The following is a 19,983-nucleotide window of genomic DNA, read 5'->3' as shown; positions in this document are numbered from 1 at the left end:
GGGGGGTAGGTATCATGTCGGAGAGTGTTTACCTGGACAAGGGTGGTCACGGGATTCCAGATCGAGAGGAAGATCGCGGATTTACTGCCGTTCAGGGTGGCGTTTTGGTCGGCTGTAGGCGTTTGACTATTGCAACGGCCTGTCGCGGTTGTATGTGGTTGGCAGACCGGTACCCTTGCTTCTCGATGCCGGCGTACTAATCCCGGCTCCTTGGGCCCTGGCTCGGGAGGTAACCGGACTCATGCAGAAAGACTCTTCGCCTGTCCCTCCTCAACGAGGTGAGCTTCGACAGATGGACGACCACGTCAAGGTCTTGGGCTGGATCTGGTTCCATCTGCGCTACACAGAGAATTATAGCGCAGGTATATTCAGGGTATGAGTCTTTCTACTGGGGTATGCGGCTGTAAGGTCTGGATGGTGCATGCCGTGATCTAGATCCTCGGCTGCGGAGAGTGGGGGTTGCGAAAGAACACCTCGTACCCTAGCTTGCCACGTCATTTTGGATGCTTTCCCTACTAGACTCTTGCGAGATGAAAGCGGATGGAGACCAGAAAGCGAGAAGAAACACGGTTAACAATGGGGGCAACATCATGAGATGAGAGAAGGGTGGCACAGCAAGATGTCCACGTGGGAGATAACGAAAGCGGCATTGCCAACTCGACTCTTCTCGGACTCAGAGATCTCGTGAATATCGGCCCAAGACCCTCTCTTCCCCGGTGCCATGACAGGGCTGATATGGCAGTCAGCGGTTCCTTTCTCAGCATGCTGCATACCGGCAATATGGTACTGGCCCCGGACCACGTCTGGTCATCCAGCCATCCCCACTCAGCTTGGACCAACTCTGTCTAGAAGGAAGCGTGCAGGAGAGGCTCGCAGGACTCAGGATGCGTGGGGCTTCAAGTGCTGGATAGATCTGTCGTTGAGTGGTGTCCATGCATGTCATCCTGGATTCATGCAGGTGTGTAGGTAAGCAAAACACCCTCTATCGAAACGGCCGAAGCGTATGTTAAAACGGGAATAGACCCCATTTCTAAATGAGGGGTAAGTGACAACTTACTAATTCAGGATGGAATTTCGACTCCTGGAATCAAATTGAGATGACTCTCATTTTGCGGTTTGATATGTTGAATCGGGAGCTAAACCAAATAACATCAATGATGTTGACCCTGCGTAAGTATTGAGAAAACAGGATCCGTTATCATTGCGCCAGTGTTGCCGGGTGAAAACTGGGCAACAGTCTGCTTGTGTCTATATGCAGAAGAAACTATCTTGGTTCTTGCTGAAGAGATTCAAAATGATTGCACTGAAGGTCACCGGTGAGTAGACGGGAACCCCTCCTTCTGTCTTCATGGAGGTGTTCATGTACAGCTAGCTCACCGGTCGTGTGTCTACGCTCTGCAGAATATATGAGCTGTCAAGCATGCGGGTTCTTGAACTCGCACGTATGCTTGCATAGGTAGTCTACACAGCCTGCATATACATGCATGGCCAGCATCTCATGAAATGGAGAAGAAGAAGAAATGACGACTTGCATGCCTTACGGACGCACCGTTGGTCCCCTGTTCTCGCACGTTTCCTCAAACTTCGAATTTCTGCCCGTCTTCAAACGCTATTCTCTCATGGGCCATCAAACCGGACTGTCTATCCGGCTGTCAGTAGTGACATTCTGCAGAACATGCTTTGATGGCGTACGATGCAGTCTGCATACATTGCGTGACTGGCAAGGGAGAAGATTGACATGGGTATTGGACATGTTGCTGCGGGACGTCCCAGCCCAGGCGCACTAGTCTCAACTGAGGAAGACGATGAAAAAGGGGGACACCTGGAGCCAAGATCTGCGTGACACTTGTTCGCACCATACTCGCAGGAACGGCTGGTCTTCTCAACCTGCCCGGTAAGAGATGGCCTGCCCAGAGAGAAACCTCCGCCGCATGGGTTTTGAGACCTGTCATAAGTCGGGGCCCGTTGGGGCGACGTCGTACTCACGGGTCGACGCAGAAAATCCCTGGGACCATGTCTCAAAATTTCAATGACCCAGGGGACGTCTATAGATATGCCTATAGGAAAGATTAGACACTGATGGTTGGCGGGAAGCTGCCGTTCCAGTGAGCTGGGCGAGAGACGCAATCCTCCTATAGTAGAATTTACTAATTAATGTGCAGAAGATTTCGTCAACTCAGATGGTCCCGATCCAAATCGAGATTAGATCATTGCCGTCTCCAACGCAGATGAGGGAAACCGACTGGAATTGTGGACTCTTCGGGATCATGCAGAGGGGGGGAAGGGCCGCGTCTGCCGGTGTCGGATGACTTGAGCCTGTCTCCCCTAGCGAGATGCGCCTACCGAGCTGGAACAACTCCTACGGCAAGGGAAACCAAACAGGATGTTGTCAAATAGGTATTGGTTGAAGTTGATAAAAAAGCAAAACTTCGAATCAGTAGCTGTGGATCATCGTTCAACGTCGAACGCCCAACGCCGCAAACGTCTGGGCGGAGCCGCTTCCTGTTTTCCCACGCTTTTTTCTTCTAGTAATCTTCGGATCGATCCGAAAGAAAGAGTATATGGTGTGTTTTTGATCGACTGATGGCGTTGCATCACTGGTTTGAAATTTCCACGCTTCGCATTGCTAATCTAAATTTGGTGTTCATGGAAAGATCTAGGTTCCGTGATGTCTACTTTTGTGACTGGCTCTCTTTAGAGAGTATTGCTCCTCGAAACGACTCAGTCCAAGAACAAACTTGCAGAATACTTGGATCCGGTGGCAATTGAGCTTTCCACCGTTGCCGGTGGTGACAGATACCCCTATTCAGCCCGGTCGAGGCCCGTTTGGTAAGTACGCAATGGAGGCTACAAACACCACCCTGACGAGCCGGCGAACACAGCTTTCATAGTGAAAATATTTCTGTCACAAAGCAGGTGACAGACTTCTGGACGCTTTGAGACTTTTCATCTCCTCTTCTTCAATTTCTCTCACATACAAGGAAACTCACTCGAAGAAAAGTTGAGGCTGTTTGTGAAATCGCTGTGTGTCTTGTGTTGTGGACCGAACATTCAAAGTTGCTATTCACACCGCAATTCCAAGTCATAATTATCTACAATGGACAAAGGTTATTAAAACCTTCCAAATCTCTTCACTGTACATGTACAGCTTGGTTTTCTCAAACCATCGCAGGGACATTGATCTCCTTGATAGTCCAAACCTTTCCATTCTGGCTGCTCGAGAGACCAGAATATGTGGCCTTCTGAGCGGTGGCAACTATCTTCCCAAAACCATTATCGGGGCCTGCAAGAGTGATGACGGTATCTATATACTTTTGTGACGCAATAGTAGGACTGCAGTTAGCGTTGCACTCGGTTCCAGTCCCGTTATCGGATTAGAAGTCTAATTCGACCGCGGCATATAGCCGACTGCGCAGGGGCCAATTAGGGGCCCTATTTACGATTATCATAGCTAGCCTAACCTACGGTTAGAACCTCCTTTTTATACTTACTACGTAAATATTTATATAGTTTAATTAATCTCTTCGTTACCTACGGTTCGAACTAACTACCCTATAATAGGGATATTAATACTAATTAATAATTAAACTCTATTATTATAAATTAGTAAGGTATTTTATTATATAGAAAAGACGACCTCTTAATACCGCACGGGATAAGAGATTCGTACTAATTAACTTTATAAAAGTAAATAAAAAAGGAGGCGATTCTTAAATACCGCACGGAATTAAGTAATTATAGCCCTTTATTACTTACGAGAGGTCGACGTTTACTACGTTAAACTACGTTAATTAATAAAACTGCTTAAGTAACTAGCTTTTTACTATCGCCCTGAGTAGCTTTTTTATTAAATAATTTTTCTGCGGCCAGCCCGCGATTAGAAATTAACTAATTAAATTAATAAAAGTACGGTATAAAAAAGCACTGCGCGATCGAAAAAGGGGATTTTTAAACGTAAATATTCTTACTTAGTAACGAAAGTAACCTTATAGGAGTTATTAAACTAAGAGATTTACGGTATATAAAAAAGTCTATTACTATAAGGATCTTATAAGTACGACTTTAAGCCCGCGATCTAAACGACCTCCTCGTAGCTCCCTTAACTACCCCCTAAGTATTATTTAGGAATATAATATAGAGGACGGTCTAACGAGAGAGGAGGGGATTTAGAAGTCTTAACAGTATCGAGCTAAGAATATTACGGATCTTAGAAATTAACTAAGGAAGTTATTTAGAAATTATAAAAAGTACGAGGCTTAAGAAGTTAGAAGTATACGGGATAGTAAAAATCGGTAACTAATAAAGATCCCGAGATTAATTACTATATCTTTTTATAGTAATATAAACGTCTATTACTATTATTATTAAAAGGAACTACTAAAACCTACCCTTTTTTACTAAATAAAAAGGAAGATCTTAGTAAGTACGATAGCTAGCGATCTAGAAGGGTAATAGTAATTACTAAAAATAATAAAAACGAGAGTAGTAGCGAGATAGCAAGAGGAAGCGGGAATCTTTTAAACCTTAATAAATTCGTTAAGTAGCAAAAGCACGGATTTACTATAACCCGCGCGCGGATTAAATATATCCTTATTAAAATTAAATACGCTAGCGACTATTAATATAAGTATAAGCTAGAGCACGACCCTTAGCGAGTTAGGGTAAAGAAAAAGAGGATAAAACCCGATTTTAAATAGAATCCTAATCCCTTATAAGTAGGTAAATATTAACCCGGACTATTAGGGGACGTAAATATATAAAATCGCGGATTAGCCTAATAGCGAGTAAATTAACGCGGTATTAATCTATTTAACTAAGGTCTACGAAAAAAAGGGGCTATAGGGGTAACCCCTATTCTACGAGATCGTAGACGACCTTAGTTACTAACTAGATAAATAGTTCGCGAGCGCAAGCTTAGGAATTACGAAAGTAGTTAATAAATTCCTCTATAGGCAAGGGGTATTACTAGCGTAATTATAATTACGAGAGCTATACGAAATACTAGTAGCGATAATTATAGAAGAGGAATTCGTGCTATAGAACTAGGTATAGGTTAATAGAGCGTATAATCGCTTTAATAAATTTAGAAAAAGGGTAAACGACCTAGATTTCCTCCTTATAATTACTAACGGAAATCTATCGTCGTAAAAGGATATACTAAAGCAAAATATAGTACTAGAAGTATAATAATTAATAATTCTGCTTATTTCGATCTATAACTCGTTACTACTACTAATACGAAATTCGGCGCCGATCGGTTAATAAAAAAAAAGGTAAACGACCCGAAGTTATTAATAGTACGCAGCGACGCAGGGTTCGTATATAAATATTAAAAATCTAATAGTAAATACGAGGCAATTTATAGACCTTAAAAAGATCTTCCCAAAAGAGAAATTATACTCTAGGGGGAAGTATAAGGTCTTATAAGAAACCCTAACGATATTTTACGATTATTATAAAAAAGTCGGAATTAGGGAATACTAGTACTATTTAGTAATTAATATCGTACTTATAAGTAAAGCCTCTAATTATTACTACGAAGCGGTGCATAATCTCGACTAAAACGACTTTTTTAGTATAATTAACGTAATCCGAAGCCGCTTCGAGACCTACGATAAGAACCTAGAGCTCCTATCTAAGCTACGAGCGATTTTTTTTATATTTATAGCTAGGATAATAGAGGGTAAATTACGAATAGAGATCCTTAAAAAGCTTATCGATCGAATTAATAAACTAGTAAAAACCTAGCTAAATAAGGGGATAAATAAGTAAAAAGTCGGATATTTTTATACCGTAGTTTAGCGTATACTAGAGGTAAAGATTACCCTATACTAAGCACCTAAAAATTACGAGACGCTCTGCTTAAGGCTAAGATCTAGTTTTAATATTAAAGCGAGAATACCGTACTAAACCTATTTCTAAGCGTACGACGGCCCTTATTAATAATATTAAGTCGATCGAACGTATAATAAGAAAGGAAAAGAGGCTAGATATAGTAATCGCTAGTAAGGAGGCCCAGATTTATTAAATAGGTAGAGATTTAACTTATAAGTAGGGTAATAAAAAAAGTAATATTATATTTATAAAAAGGATAGATATTAGTTAAGTAACTACTCTAAAGAAGAGCGTACTAAATCGTACGAATAGTATAAAAAGTCGAGGGTAGTAGACGGTAAAACTAGCCCTCGTCGGTTTAACTAATTCCTTATTATATATAAGGGCAGATCTAGGGGCACGGAACTTAATAATAGTAACTAAAGTAGCGGCCTAAAGTATATACCCCCTATAAGAGATTTAGAAAATAAAGAAGATCTTACTCCCTATATTAATAAATTAGATTATAACGAAATCGACAATATTAACTACTCTTTTTTCGCCCCGTTAGCTTCTGGAAAATATACGAGGCTAAACGAATAGAGGGTAGTAAAAGCTCTTAATAAGCAGGCTTTTATTTACGGATAGTAAGGGAAGGTCCTTTAAATAACGGATATAAAGGCGGCTAAAAGGGCGAATTTAATAGGGCCGAAGCCTATTCTCTTAATAATTAAAGAGAAAACGCTATCTTTTTTAATATCTAAAAAAAAAGAACATAGTACTAAGTAAATCTAGGGGTAGCTAGAGGGGTCCTTTTTATACTACTTAGATCCTTTGAATACTAAGCTTATATAAGTATTCTATACGAGCGAAAAGTACGGCCTAAATAATTTCTATAGGATTATCCTAAATACTAAGGTATTATAATAGTTAACTAGAGGAAAAGGGTAATTTTAAATACTATAAAAGATCGCGCTAATAACGCTTAATACGTCGATAGTAAGTATTATAAAGATTAGTTTTAGCTTAGGTAAAAAAATCGTCGCCCTAGGTATAATAAAAGTAGAGACGTACTTCGGAACGATAACTTTTTATATTTTACCTGTTAATACCCTATTTCTCTTATATCTAAAAGATATAGATCGACTAGGTATTATATTCGATAATACGAGGAACAGAATCTTTAGTAATAAGCACTTCGAAGTAGTTAAATAATAATAGGGGTATGCGTTTATAAAGCTTATCAATAATACGAAGTCGATTAATTACTTAACGGAAAGTGAGCTTAGAAGACTATACCGGAGATTCGGGTACTCGTCGGTTACGAGGCTATATAACCTCTTAAAGTAATTAAGTAATAATAATATCGAAATAGGGGCGCTAGAGTAGTTAACGAAAGTATACTATTAATACTAGATAAATATATAGAGCCTACGCAGATTTAAGTTTAAATTACGTAATAAGCTTAACTTTAACTAAGAAATCGTTATCGATATCTTCTACTTAAATAGTTAGTTAGTATTATATATAATTAACGTAGCTATATCTTCTTAAGTAAGGTAATTCCTCCGGGATCTATAAGTAAAGATAGTATAGGTAGCCCTATAAAAAAGCTAGATCGATATATATTAAGGACCGCTAGATAGTATTAAAACCGACGCCGGTACTAGCTTTAAGTTAGTAAAATTTAGGGATAATACGACGGCCTACGGTATATAGCTAAAAGTCGTACCCGTTAAAGCGTACTATAGTATTAAAAAGGTAGAGAGGGTATACTAATAGTTAAAAAGGGCGTTTAGAATTATTAAAGAGGAAAATCCGGATTTTATTAACGACGAATGCCTCTAAATAGTACTTAAATATTATAACGATACTATAGGGCCTAACGGACTTATACTAACGCTATTAGTATTTAGAGCATATTTAAGAACGACCTTAGCCTTATTACTATCGCTAAGTATAAGCTGACGAGCCCGAGTAGTTAAAAAAGTAATATAAGTACTACGCAAAGTAAGCGTAAAAAAGTAAGTTAACGAGGTAATTACTACGTATAATAGGCCCGATATAGGGGATAATCTAGATATATTACTAAATTCGGATATATAAGTATAGCGCGAAATTATTTAATAGTAGACTAGGCTATATAAGTTAATTTCCGTTAACGAGCGCTCTTATATAGTTACGAGAGATCGTAACTAGTTACTCGAAGTATTAATTATAGTAGTTAGACGGTACTATATAGATCTTAACGAGGTAATTTCTAACTTATAAAAAGAAGAAGAGCTAGGGGAAACTATATAACCCGCAGTAGAGGCATAAGAAATTATCCTTAACGAAATCGTTATAGTAATACTAATAGACGACGAGGAAGAGGATATTGTTAAAAGGGTACTAATATTACTAACGAGACGTCGTAAAAGACTACGACGGCAAGCCCTAACGCGGTAATTTATTATTAGCGACGAGGTAATTAATACCTTTTATATAGTAAAAAAGAAAGCCGATTTCGAGCTAGCGGTTAAACTACGTAAAGAAGGCGTAATTATAACTACTAGAAAGCTATATAAGGGATCAGATCTTATCGAAGTAAACACTCTTTACGATCGAGGGGTCTATTAATTTATCCTATACGACTTAGAAAAATATATAAACTTCTATATATTTAAATTACGAATAGTTCGTAAGATTAAAAGGAAAGGAACACCCTAGCCGTACGAGAAGTCTAGATACGTAATTTAGGGGTACGGTAACGTTAAAAAGGCAACGCTACTTATATAATTGCCTACTATATAGCGCTATAGCTAACGATTAATAATAGTACTAATAGTATTGCTATAAAAGAAAGGATACGAGATTTAGAGCCATAATATTACTTAGGCCTATACTTAATCGGCCATAGGGCTCATAAGGAAAATCCTAGCCTATTTACCGAAAGAAATAGCTAGTAAGTACTTAGAAAGCACGATTATTAAAGTACTTAAGCTACTATATAGGCTCGTAGAATCGGGTACTTATTAATAAGCTACTTATTACGATTTTTATATTAATTAACTATTAATAGTTACCTCTATATATAACCCGTGCTTACTAATTGCGGAGTACGAAAGCGACTAATTTAGGATTATTAAAATATAGACCGACGATATATTAAGCCTATCCGATATTAACTTTATAAAAAAAGAGGATAAGGAGCTTTAGAAAGCGGGCTTTATAGTAAAGCTAAAAGAGGTCCTTATAATAAATACCCCCTTAGTATTTAACGGCGGGATTTTTATAATCGAAAGGGAAACCGTTATTTTTTAATAAAAGGGGTAGGGTAAGAAGATTAACCTCGTTAATCCGAACATAACTAACGTTAAGAAGTAATATAAAGCTAAGCTTGCGCGAGGGGTATATATTACGAATATTTATTAGCTTAAAGTAATTTTTAATTATATTAGGGTAGCGTAGGCTATAGATCTAACCGAACGAGACGTTAAGGTACTTAATAAGCGGCTTAAGTAATAATAAACGAATCTCGATCGAGGTCTTATCTATTACTTAATTAACTTTATAACTAGTAAGCTCTACGTCTTCGTTAATAAGTTATTTACGAATAATAACGACCTTACTTCGTAATTAGGGTATATTATTATCCTAGTTAATAAGAGTATAGGCGAGAGCGAATTTACTATATATAGTAATATAATCTACTATTCGTTAACTAAAAGTAAGCGGGTAACGAGAAGTATATTAGCGTCGGAAGTCTATAGTATAGTTAACGGCGTTAACCTCTCTTACGCAATTTTAACGACGCTAAGGAAGATTACCGATCGAATTAGCCTTTTACTTATTCTAATAGTTATTTATATAGATTCCTACTTACTATACGAATACCTCGTTAAATTAGGAACGATAAAAGAAAAGAGGCTTATAATCGATATTATAGCCCTTAAGTAATCGTACGAAAGGCGCGAAATACTCGAGATCCGTTAGATTAATAGTAAAAATAACCTCGCAAACGCTTTTATAAAAGTAGTACTAAATAAGGGATTAGAGTAATTCGTAGGTAGCGGAAAAGTTACTATATAAATAGAAAGATAGGTTATATTATTACGAAGGTAACTTTGTTTACCTTATTATTCGCCTTATTATCAATATTACGTAAGCAAACTATATACCATATTAATCTACGATTTCTGTAGATTATTATAGGTATTGATTATGTAAGCAATACTGCTTATATAAGCTTACGTGAGCAATGGAAAGTACTGGAAGGTAACTGAATAATCTGGAATTTACTCGAGGCGGAATTACGTACTACGATTACGCATTCACTTACGTATACGCTTATTAATTATATCATAATTAATAAGCAATGGAATATTCTAGTAGGAGGTTTTTATGCCTATATATAGGCGTGTATTTGCCTACCTAGACCTTTTGTTAAGCAAGCAACTTCTCATATAGTAATTTAACTATATTACTCTCTTTACTATAAAAACCTCTTTTATATACGCTTATATCCCCTATATTTATATATTCTTGCTTCTATATGAATATTCACTTTTTATATTCTTTATAAGAATATCCCGCATTACCTCGTTAAAGCTATACGTACTAGATATATAAAAAGAGTAAAGAAAAGGGGGAAAAGGAGACGACTTAGTAAACGGGCCCGAGATCGAATTATACTTCTAACCGTAGTAGTTAAATCGATAAAAGAAAGAGAAAGTTAGTATCGGATTAGAAGTCTAATTCGACTACGGTATATAGCCGACTGCGCAGGGGCTAATTAGGGGCCCTATTTACGATTATTATAGCTAGCCTAACTTACGGTTAGAACCTCCTTTTTATACTTACTACGCAGATATTCATATAGTTTAATTAATCTCTTCGTCACCTACGGTTCGAACTAACTACCCTATAATAGGGATACTAACACCCGTAGCCTCTCATAAACGGGCCAGACTTGTGCTCAAACGAGCTGAGCTTTGCACCGGTGTCGGCATCGGTGACGGTCTGGCGCCAGGTATCGTTATCCGAGAGGAGTTCATATTCGATCTTGACTTTCTGGGTGCCCGATACGGCAGAAGCATCGCCGCTGAGTTGCCCAAAGGATCCGAAAAGTGAGGCCCGGACGCACCACTGTCCCTTCTTGGCGCCACACCAAGAGTTGTCCGGCCAAGATTCTAGGGTCGTTTGAACGAGATCACCGGTGCCATTCGACATACCTGGCCATAGAGCCAGCACTCCGTTTTGTGTGGGAGGTGCGGTGCCAGGGATAATTGTTGTCGCGGCCTTGATGATGGTTGAAGTTGTTGGGCCAAGGGATACGGAGCCGCCCCAAGTATCGACTGCGGCCGAAGTGCCAATGATTGCCGCGATTATCGCTGCCTTGAAAGTTCCAGAGACCATCATGGGTATCTTGGGTTTGAGCTTCGATGACAACTGAAATGATAGGCTTGATCGATCGAGGTGTCACTTTGACCATGTCTCAGAAAACATTGCAGGTATTTATGTCTTTTGCAAACTGGAGCGAATGAGCGAGATGACATCCTCGCACTTAATCATATTCCAGTTAATCAACTCCATCGTGAATGCGGTAGTGTTCGCCTGCCCCGTGAAGTGCTCTGTATCGTGGATTCATGTAGGAGACAATTCTCCACGACGGAGATATTTGCTCGATGCAGTTCGAGATTGGATTCGACTTGCTCAACCTTTTCGTGTCCACCAATGAGAATAGTCCAATTATCCAGGTTAACCCTACCAAAGGTCCTTTCTAGTGTCATAGCTGGCCGCATTTCTACCAAAGCTTGCCGACTTGATCTTAGTGTCATCTGAAGTTCATTAAGCCAGATCCCTTTTGGGGAAGCCCCTGCCTTTTGGGACTAAAGACCAGTCGCCCCAGTATGAGCGGAACAAATCGTCCATACCCAACTCAGTGCATGGGTATATCGCCCTTGGAATCACGAGGCTTCTACTCGGGGAAAGACTAAACAAGCAACTCAAGTGCCGGCTTAGCCGCCTCTTCACCCGCACGAAGAATCGCAGTAACACTAGCCCATGAAAAGTTGGGTGAAACGACAAAACATGGCGGGGGACCTGATGGGCATTGCATCTTTTCACTTGAGTCAAGCCTCGGAAAATGTAAATGAGGTGATCCTAGTCGCGAAAGACGACGCCTCGGTTTCAACTTCGGCTATTTCGGTCTCGTTCTCCGTGGGAGCTTCTTGAATCCTGCTTGGTCTCGATGCGACCTAATGCATGCCTGACTGTCGGCGGACCGTGGAATACAGCGGCACTTGCATTTCTCGGCAATTTGAGAAGATCGTGAGCTAAACGAACCCTATCCGAGTCTGATGCGAGGAACCATTAGTTTTGCTGTGAAATAAGTGTAACTGTAAGTACTTACCCAGTGAAAGAACTGGATAATACATGCGCATGCGCCGCCTGGGCCGCCATCTTTCTTGATCACTTTAGAAGCTGTCGCAGAGACAGGCACAAATATGTTTGAAGTCCATTTGTCAAATTGCTACGGTAGTTCAGGCTTCTTAGAAGCGAGAACAGTACCAGATTCAAATTTCACGTAAGATCAAGGTCGCGGATCACAAAGCACCTTACCAGAAGACTCTTTGCTACGTACCTTGCCAAACCCCACGAGTCTCGGCACGGCTATCAGTGAATATCTGTAATCATCGCGGATGAGTGTTAGGAGTAGCTGCGAAAAGCCCGCGATTACCAATATCTCTCCCTTGAGGTTTCTGCAACTACCGAGTCGCTCGTGATGACACTTGTGAAGTCAATCAGTCGACAAAAATCAGGACAAAGTCTCGTCTGAATGGAAGATTTTGAGACACGTCTGAATCAATGCCGCTCATGTTGCCGTACAACCCCTCAATTTTGAAGCGCGACTTCGCATTTCTGTCTGTAGCATGTTCCATGACACACGGCAGATGGAGCAGCTCTCATGAGGCCGATGCAAATTTTTAGTCAGGATAGGCTGACCAAAGTATCGGCAATATTCCTGAACGATCTCACTTGAAGAGTCGTGCAATCAAATACCACGTTGTTTCCAAATCCCTGTGTCGTGGTCCATCCCACGATCGACCAAGGCATCACGTTAGAGTGGATGCATCTCCTAATGTCTGCGCTTGCGATGAAGCTTACTTGCACGTGAGCGATAGTACACAGAAACTAGGCACCGTTACTAATATCATGTTGATTGTCTTGGTGCCGAACGATCATTATTGCCGGAAAGTACTCCGTAAAACCTCAAGCGCCAACGCGTGGGGCCCCAGAATAATGCGACCCAACCAAACCTTTGGAACGGTCCGTCATGATTATGAATCTGGGGTCGTAAGGCTGTCCTTGTTGCCTATTGCTAAATCTTTTTGATCACCATACTCTAGACTGCCTCCGTTCTCTGTCCGATTACTGCGGAAGGGGGAGCAGAGTTTCTAATTGGCTGTTCGTACAATGTGGTGTGACGATGCCAAAACGCTATGTTTCTAGAGTTCAGAAGAAGGTTTAGATTTGTTTAGTGAAACAAAAACGTTAAAAAAAGGCCCGCGGCGCGGACTGGCCAGCGGAACTCCAGCAAGCGGGCATCGAAACGCTCCTTAAAGTGTAAATCTTGTTGAAAGTCCTAAAGGTCTTGTTCCTCTTGTTCCTGTTGGCTGCAACTTCCACAAATTGCATCGAACGAGCGACAGGGTTCCAACCAACTTGGTTCCCGCAACCCGGGAATGAAGCTGTCTTGCCCCGAAGGATCAGCCCCAGCATTGCACAGAGCGTATGGATGGTGCAGCTCTTTCAACTTATGTGCCGCACTCCCACGACTCTTCCGATTATGGTGCCGAAGTCCCGACTTGCGAACACCGATAGCGAAGAAATCCTAAGATAAGCTACCGTCGCAAAAGCATAAGCGGCATAGTTCAGACATTGGTGACGACTTAATGGGAAACGGTGATCTTGGCATTCTGTCAACGGTACACCCGATCGAAGCCACGCCCACCTGCTGGTCCTGGTTCGTCGCATCACGATGATTCTACATGGTCCTAGTGGGCGTTTAGATAAGATGGCGGTGGAACCTCTGCTTGTTTGACGTTCCATTGCATCTCCAAAGTCCCAAAACCCCTGGAGTCCATGATAAAAATGTTCAGCTAGACATCCACTCTCGCTAACCAATATCGGCCATCACCAATTCTCGTCAATCGGCCCCCATCTCAGTCGTCAGCAAATTCGATAGTACAGCTCCTTGCTGACATACTCCACACGTCAACTCCGCAATGCACAGGGTACGATGACCCTTGTGAGCCACTCCCAGCAGCAGCAATTGCCACTATCCGAACTGCTTTCTCCATACTCCTACCCACAGGCTGAACCGACATCCAGGCATGTGGTTCCTAGGGGATGTGATCCAGGTCTGCAGCCGTTTGACGTTTACCTGCATCAATCGAGCTGTTCTGTGAGTGCGGAGCTGCCGCCGTACCCTGTTGCCGTGGTAGGATCCCTCGATCCATGTACTTCGCAGGGACTGATCCGTTCCAGCCAATACCGCACGAAATTTCAACAACATTGCTTACAGTTGTACCGTCGACAATCGATGGTACAACTTCTTCCTGGGGCTCTGTTCCTACTCATGACGAACCGGCTCAAGGTGATTGGTCTTTTCTGCTCCAATACCCACACAGAGACCGATCAGGACCTTTTTCCGTGATGGCGCATAGTTCTCGGTGCAGCCAACAGAGGTTGGGCAGAACCCAGCTTTGCCTATTTAGCCCGACGAAATCAAATCGGGAAATGCCTCATACTATACCTTGCTGTCTGCAGAGTGTACACAAGAGTGGAAACGGTAATGCCGTGCCCCCATTCTGGAGAAGAGATACGACGTTGTGACTGATACATAAACAGCTGTATTGCCGGTCGTTGGGAAGTTCGGTTTCAAGCGATCAAGCTCAAAGTCAGAATCAACTCCAGAGGTTGTCTTCATCATGACGTGGTTCGCTGCACTCTCGGTGTCCGGCGCCCTAGACGATCTTGTCGTCAAGGCGGTTTATCTAGGGCTCTTCTACCTTATCGTCAAGTACACATACCGGATGTTTTTGTCTCCTATCGCTGGTTTTCCCGGGCCGAGAATTGCTGGTATCACCAAACTTTACGAAGCTTATCATGTTCTGCTGAAGAACGACTGGCTGGAGAATCTTGTCTCGCTCCACGAGAAATATGGTAATTTGTGCACCTGTTGCGCGCTTTGTGGACTTAACATTAACTCGAATTGTCATTACAGGACCGGTTGTTAGAATCGGGCCTAACGAGCTTCACTTTGTCGACAACAAGTTCAACCTCGACCACCACCGGCGGCCCGACCTCTTCAAGTGCAACAATTACTATGGTCTTCTCAACAAACTCCTTGGCGGATTGGCCAGCCCTACGAAGCATGCGCAGAGGGCAGCAGTCATGCGGCCAATATTCTCTGGCCAGACTTTGGCCGAATACTCCAAGACGTTGGATAAGCACATCGAGTCACTTCACTCCCGCCTTGCTGATGCTGCTTCGGATAAGGGAGTTATTAACTTGACGCATTACCTTTGGGCTTACACCAACGATGTCATGATCTCGTATCTCACCGAGGAAAACTATGGATTTCAGAAGGTCTACGATTTGCAAGCCACTCATGATGCGACACGAGCCTTCAGCGCCATCGACCTCGCCACCGTACTGAGGTGTATGCCACCGGTCAAGACTATGTTTGATTACGTTCCAGCTCTTCGATCATTTTCACCTTTGGGGTGGCTTGATAACGTAAGCTCATTGAATCGACTATCCCCGAATACTACATCAAATTCGCTGACCTCTTTGTGATTAGTTGATTAGTTCTCACGTCAGACCTATGGTTAAGTCTTGGGACGACGAGAATAGTCATCAAAGTGTGTTGGCTCGAATCTTCAACGAGATAGGGAACGAGACACAGACTGTGCACGAGTCATCACAAGCTATTTTTATTGGAAACGAGTCTCTTCTCAGCAACTTGACCTTTGTCCTTCATCATCTTATCCAAAACCCGGAATGCATCAAGAAAATTCGATCCGAACTGGATACTTTGGATATTGGCACATATGGGCACCGAATTTGGAGGGATCCAAAGACCGCTCAACTCAGGTATCTGGTAAGTGGCTTGTTGATGTTGACTCACACTAGATAGAACTTGTCGCTGACGCCCCCAGGATGCTGTATGCAGAGAGTCGTCCCGCTTGAGCTCACCCAGTTGGCATCGACAACCCCGACAGAGTGACACTCCGGTGGAATACCAAGGAGTCATAATACCCCCAATGGTAAGAGGGAGGATTTTAGTCACTTTCACTCTGACTGTATCTGACACTTTGTAGACGAGTATGAGCTTTACCTTACATTTGCTCGAGCGCGATGCCACCCTCTTCCCAGACCCGAATACTTTCAAGCCTGAAAGATGGCTCGGTTTCAACCAAGAGTCGAAGACAACCAAGGGACATTCCGTTTCATTTGGTACTGGTACGAGAACATGCTTAGGGCAACAGTAGGTTTAGTCCGACCATCTCAAGAGTTTCCTCCCACTAACACACATGCTTCACAAGTATTGCTCATAGAGTTCTACGCAAAACAGTCGCTTTTCTCATTTACAACTTCAACATTTCATTGTGGGACAAGAAGATGGATAGGGCAGATGGATTTCGGTATTTAAACACATACCCCAAGAAAGGTCACGAAGGCTACATGAAGGTCCAGATGACTCCGCGTTTTGGATCGATTGCATAGCGACTCAGCGACTGATTTCTTCATTTGACAAATATTCCCCCCCGAGAATCCCAGATCATCAAGTTTTCCTTCACTGCTATGTCACTTCAACTGGATTATTCACCTTAGAATGCTTTGAGAACGAGGTTGAGGTGTAGAGCAAGAGGTAGTATTGAATGATACCCAACAATATCAAGAACTTCTTTATCCAACCTCGACATTACAAACATAAACAGAAAACCCATAAGCTACAAAGACTATAAGGACCCGAGACGCGTGAAAGGATCGAGCCTAGCCCGCGATTGTGTTCGGTGGCAGAGGCTGGTTCGCCGCCACGAAGGGCAGGGGCGGCCACTCGCCCGGGTCAAAGGTATCCTCAAACTTGTGGACGCCTGACTGTACCACAAGTCCATGACGTTGTTGGCATGTCTCCGCGGCAAAGGACCTTGGTAATCCTGAAGGTAGAAACACCACTGCGGAGCAGTTTGGCGGCACTTCTAGCCACATGTTGAATTTCGTGCCTTCCAGCACCCATTCGCAAACCACTTTTCCATAAGGACCGTCAAAAGTGACAGTAGCGTTCGTCAAGTTCCCACCTGGAACAGGTTCCACACGAATCACTCTCCAACCCGGCTCTTGGGGTGAGATGCCGCCGACAGATCCGTGAAGCCAGTCTGCTACTGCGCCAAGGGCGTAATGGTTGAAGCTGGTCATCTGTCCTGGGTTGATTCGCCCGTCCGGTAGCATGCTGTCCCATCGCTCCCATATCGTTGTTGCCCCCTTGGATACGACAGGGTACAGCCAGCTAGGACAAGTTTTCTCTAGAAGCATACGATATGCCAGTTGTGGGCGTCCGATCTTTGTGAGCGCATGCGATATCACTGGCGTACCCGCAAAGCCCGTACTGATGTGGAAGCGCGCAGTCCGTACCAGCTTCTCAAGAGCCTTTGCCGCAGTCTGGCGTTGTAATGTGTCGTTGGGATACAGGCCAAACTGAAATGCAAGGGACAGCCCAGTCTGAGAACTCGACATCAGGTTACCTTCGGGCGTAATGTAACGCCTCTGGAATAGTTGTTTCAGCTTCTCGCCATCACTAGCATACTTGGCAGCCAAATCAAGCTTTCCGATCGCCGCACAGAGGCGCGAGAAGACCACGGTCGTGTGTACCAGGTAAGCATTCGCGACAAGGATACCGTCAGTACGACCGTTTCCAGGATCATCGGGAGGTGCGCTTGGATCAAGCCAGTCGGCGAGCTGCCACTTGTCCGGGTTCCAAAGACCGTCGCAAGCACGATCAACTCCTTCGTCAAGCCACGTTTGCATGCTGACAAACTGCCTCTCAAGCAGTCCCTTGTCAGAGCTGTATTGATATAACGCGTCTGGCGCGAGAACAGTCACATCGTCCCATACAGCCTGAGCGATGTGTGGCCAGTTAGGAGAAATGGCCAGAGGAACAACCAAAGGAGGAATTCCTCCCTTGCCTTCTTCCAGTTGTCCAGCCGCCACATCCTCAAGCCAGCTGCCTAGGATCCCCAATGTATCGTATAGAAATGTTGCCGTAGGACAAAATACCTGCAAGTCTCCGGTCCATCCCAGTCTTTCGTCGCGTTGAGGGCAGTCCGTTGGAATCGACAGGAAGTTACCCCGCATAGACCAGACCACGTTCTTGTGAAGTTGGTTGACGTAGGGGTTCGAACATTCAAAGAAACCTCTGCGCCTCATATCCGTGTGCATCACGAGAGCTTGGATGTCGTCTTCGGATGGACCACTGCCAGGCCAACCATCGACTTGGACATATCTGAAGCCGTGAAAGGTGAACTTGGGCGACCAGTTGAGAAGAGGCTCCCCTGATCCAATGATAGTATCGCAACACTTCGCATCTCTCAGAGGTCTGGTGCCTAGTTCGTCGTTTTCCATCACTTCGGCGTGGCGGAAAGTGATCTCTGCTCCCTCCTGGGGGCGGACTGACTTGACGAGGAGCTTACCGACAAGATTCTGGCCAAAGTCTAGAATTGTCTTTCCAGTCTCGCTCAGAAAGACCTTGACACAAGGCTTCGTCTCAATGACTCGTACTGGCGGCGCGTCTGGTGCTACCATTGTTGCTTGAGGCCATGGGAGAAGTCTTGTGGCCGATGTCGTCTGAGTCACTTCCGGGGACTTCCAATTCCCCTCCTCTTCCCGCATATCGTACACTTCTCCATCGTAGATCTCACTTCTGACAAGCGCGCTGGGAGCACAAGACCAAGATTCATCTGACAGAAGGCTCCATGGCGTACCAGACCCTCGGTCAACTTCTAGTTGCGCAAATAGCCCGAGAGTGTCGCCATATCGAAATCGAATGCCGCCCTTGAAACCGAGACGTCCGGCGTACCACCCCTCCGCAACCTCGACGCAGATCGTATTCTTGCCCCCTGGGATCAAGAGCCTTTCCACGTCAAGGATACGATAGACGAGACGATGCTTGTAGCTGGTCCAACCCGGAGCCATGCACTCGTCTGTGACTGGCTTCCCGTTGATCCAGGCTTCGAAGACACCCAAAGATGTGATGTACAATCGAGCTGAAGAGGATCTGAGATCGAGCTCCTGGGGTAAGATGAACTCCTTGCGGAAGCGAATAGGTCTCAAAGAGCCATAAGGTCCAATTTGCTGTGCCGCGGTGATGAAGTTGGCTCTGAAGTCGTCTTTCTTCAGCAACGCAGCTTCCACAGTTGCTGGTTCAGACCACGCGCTTGGCTCTTCTTTGGCGTAGGACTCTTCGACCAGGCTCTTCCCATACACCCGCACTCGAACTATCGCAGCTTCGCGAGAAGATAGGTCTCTTGCTGGCCATGGCACAAGCACAGATTGGTCGCTGACCTCGGGAAAGCTCTGGGGCTTCTCGTCAGAAGCGAATTTGATCTCAATCTCGTAAGAAGTCTGGACCCAGCCAGCGATGGTCTCGTCGGTGCTTTCGAATCGCCATGAGATCCTTGGCCTTGATGTTGCTACACCGAGGCCACTGTGGTGGTGGTCAAAGACAGGCTTCGTGATTGCTGGGCAAGACATGGTTTGTTGTGTGCAACTAGGCTCTGGCATTCATCAACCCATGCATTTCAATGAATCTGGATTTCGAGAGGTGAAATAGACTCAACAAAACCATTGCGGTCTAATGGCCCCCGTGCTTAGCAGGTTCCGGCTCAAAGAGGCACCGATTCGGTCTCGATTTGTCACGAGGTCATGATCATCGCCGCGCGGTAAACTGCCGGTATCCCAGGGGCGGGAATATACGTATCGGCAACGGCAGCGGTTCCGACGCAGCCAAGTCTTTCATCGACCACTCACGAGACGTTCATGATGTGGGATTTCGAGGCTTATGCGGAGACTCCGCGTCCCCGCATGCTCTAACTCCCCAGTCGTTTGAGCCAGCTCAGGGAA

At 43.8% G+C, this 19,983-nt stretch overlaps 5 protein-coding genes across 5 annotated transcripts; 3 read left to right on the top strand and 2 right to left on the bottom strand.

The window, feature by feature from the left end:
• Window positions 1-14: 14 nt before the first annotated feature.
• On the top strand, window positions 15-2,940 carry CLUP02_04630 (uncharacterized protein; the record flags this gene model as incomplete). The annotated part of the gene is made up of 17 exons (XM_049283641.1): window positions 15-150; window positions 252-373; window positions 436-476; window positions 606-783; window positions 850-958; window positions 1,066-1,114; window positions 1,176-1,316; window positions 1,402-1,442; window positions 1,513-1,651; window positions 1,726-1,786; window positions 1,834-1,954; window positions 2,095-2,105; window positions 2,163-2,250; window positions 2,330-2,388; window positions 2,442-2,504; window positions 2,699-2,789; window positions 2,870-2,940. 17 exons carry the CDS (start codon window positions 15-17, stop codon window positions 2,938-2,940), a joined length of 1,521 nt encoding a protein of 506 aa, XP_049140784.1.
• Window positions 2,941-6,801: 3,861 nt separating this feature from the next.
• CLUP02_04629 (uncharacterized protein) lies at window positions 6,802-7,029 on the top strand (the record flags this gene model as incomplete). Its single annotated transcript, XM_049283640.1, has 1 exon — window positions 6,802-7,029. A coding segment is annotated over one exon (228 nt), but the record flags the coding sequence as incomplete, so codon positions are not given.
• Window positions 7,030-10,731: 3,702 nt separating this feature from the next.
• Window positions 10,732-11,214, bottom strand: CLUP02_04628 (uncharacterized protein; the record flags this gene model as incomplete). Its single annotated transcript, XM_049283639.1, has 1 exon — window positions 10,732-11,214. One exon carries the CDS (start codon window positions 11,212-11,214, stop codon window positions 10,732-10,734), a length of 483 nt encoding a protein of 160 aa, XP_049140782.1.
• A 3,300-nt stretch (window positions 11,215-14,514) lies between these two features.
• Window positions 14,515-16,590, top strand: CLUP02_04627 (cytochrome P450; the record flags this gene model as incomplete). The annotated part of the gene is made up of 7 exons (XM_049283638.1): window positions 14,515-14,650; window positions 14,710-15,024; window positions 15,086-15,600; window positions 15,665-15,964; window positions 16,023-16,130; window positions 16,185-16,351; window positions 16,410-16,590. 7 exons carry the CDS (start codon window positions 14,515-14,517, stop codon window positions 16,588-16,590), a joined length of 1,722 nt encoding a protein of 573 aa, XP_049140781.1.
• A 270-nt stretch (window positions 16,591-16,860) lies between these two features.
• CLUP02_04626 (uncharacterized protein) lies at window positions 16,861-19,614 on the bottom strand (the record flags this gene model as incomplete). The annotated part of the gene is made up of 1 exon (XM_049283637.1): window positions 16,861-19,614. One exon carries the CDS (start codon window positions 19,612-19,614, stop codon window positions 16,861-16,863), a length of 2,754 nt encoding a protein of 917 aa, XP_049140780.1.
• Window positions 19,615-19,983: the final 369 nt, after the last annotated feature.

The sequence above is a fragment of the Colletotrichum lupini genome, chromosome 2 (genome assembly GCF_023278565.1).
Source record: "Colletotrichum lupini chromosome 2, complete sequence".
Lineage (NCBI taxonomy): Eukaryota > Fungi > Ascomycota > Sordariomycetes > Glomerellales > Glomerellaceae > Colletotrichum > Colletotrichum lupini.
This window is presented reverse-complemented; position numbering and strand designations above follow the sequence as displayed.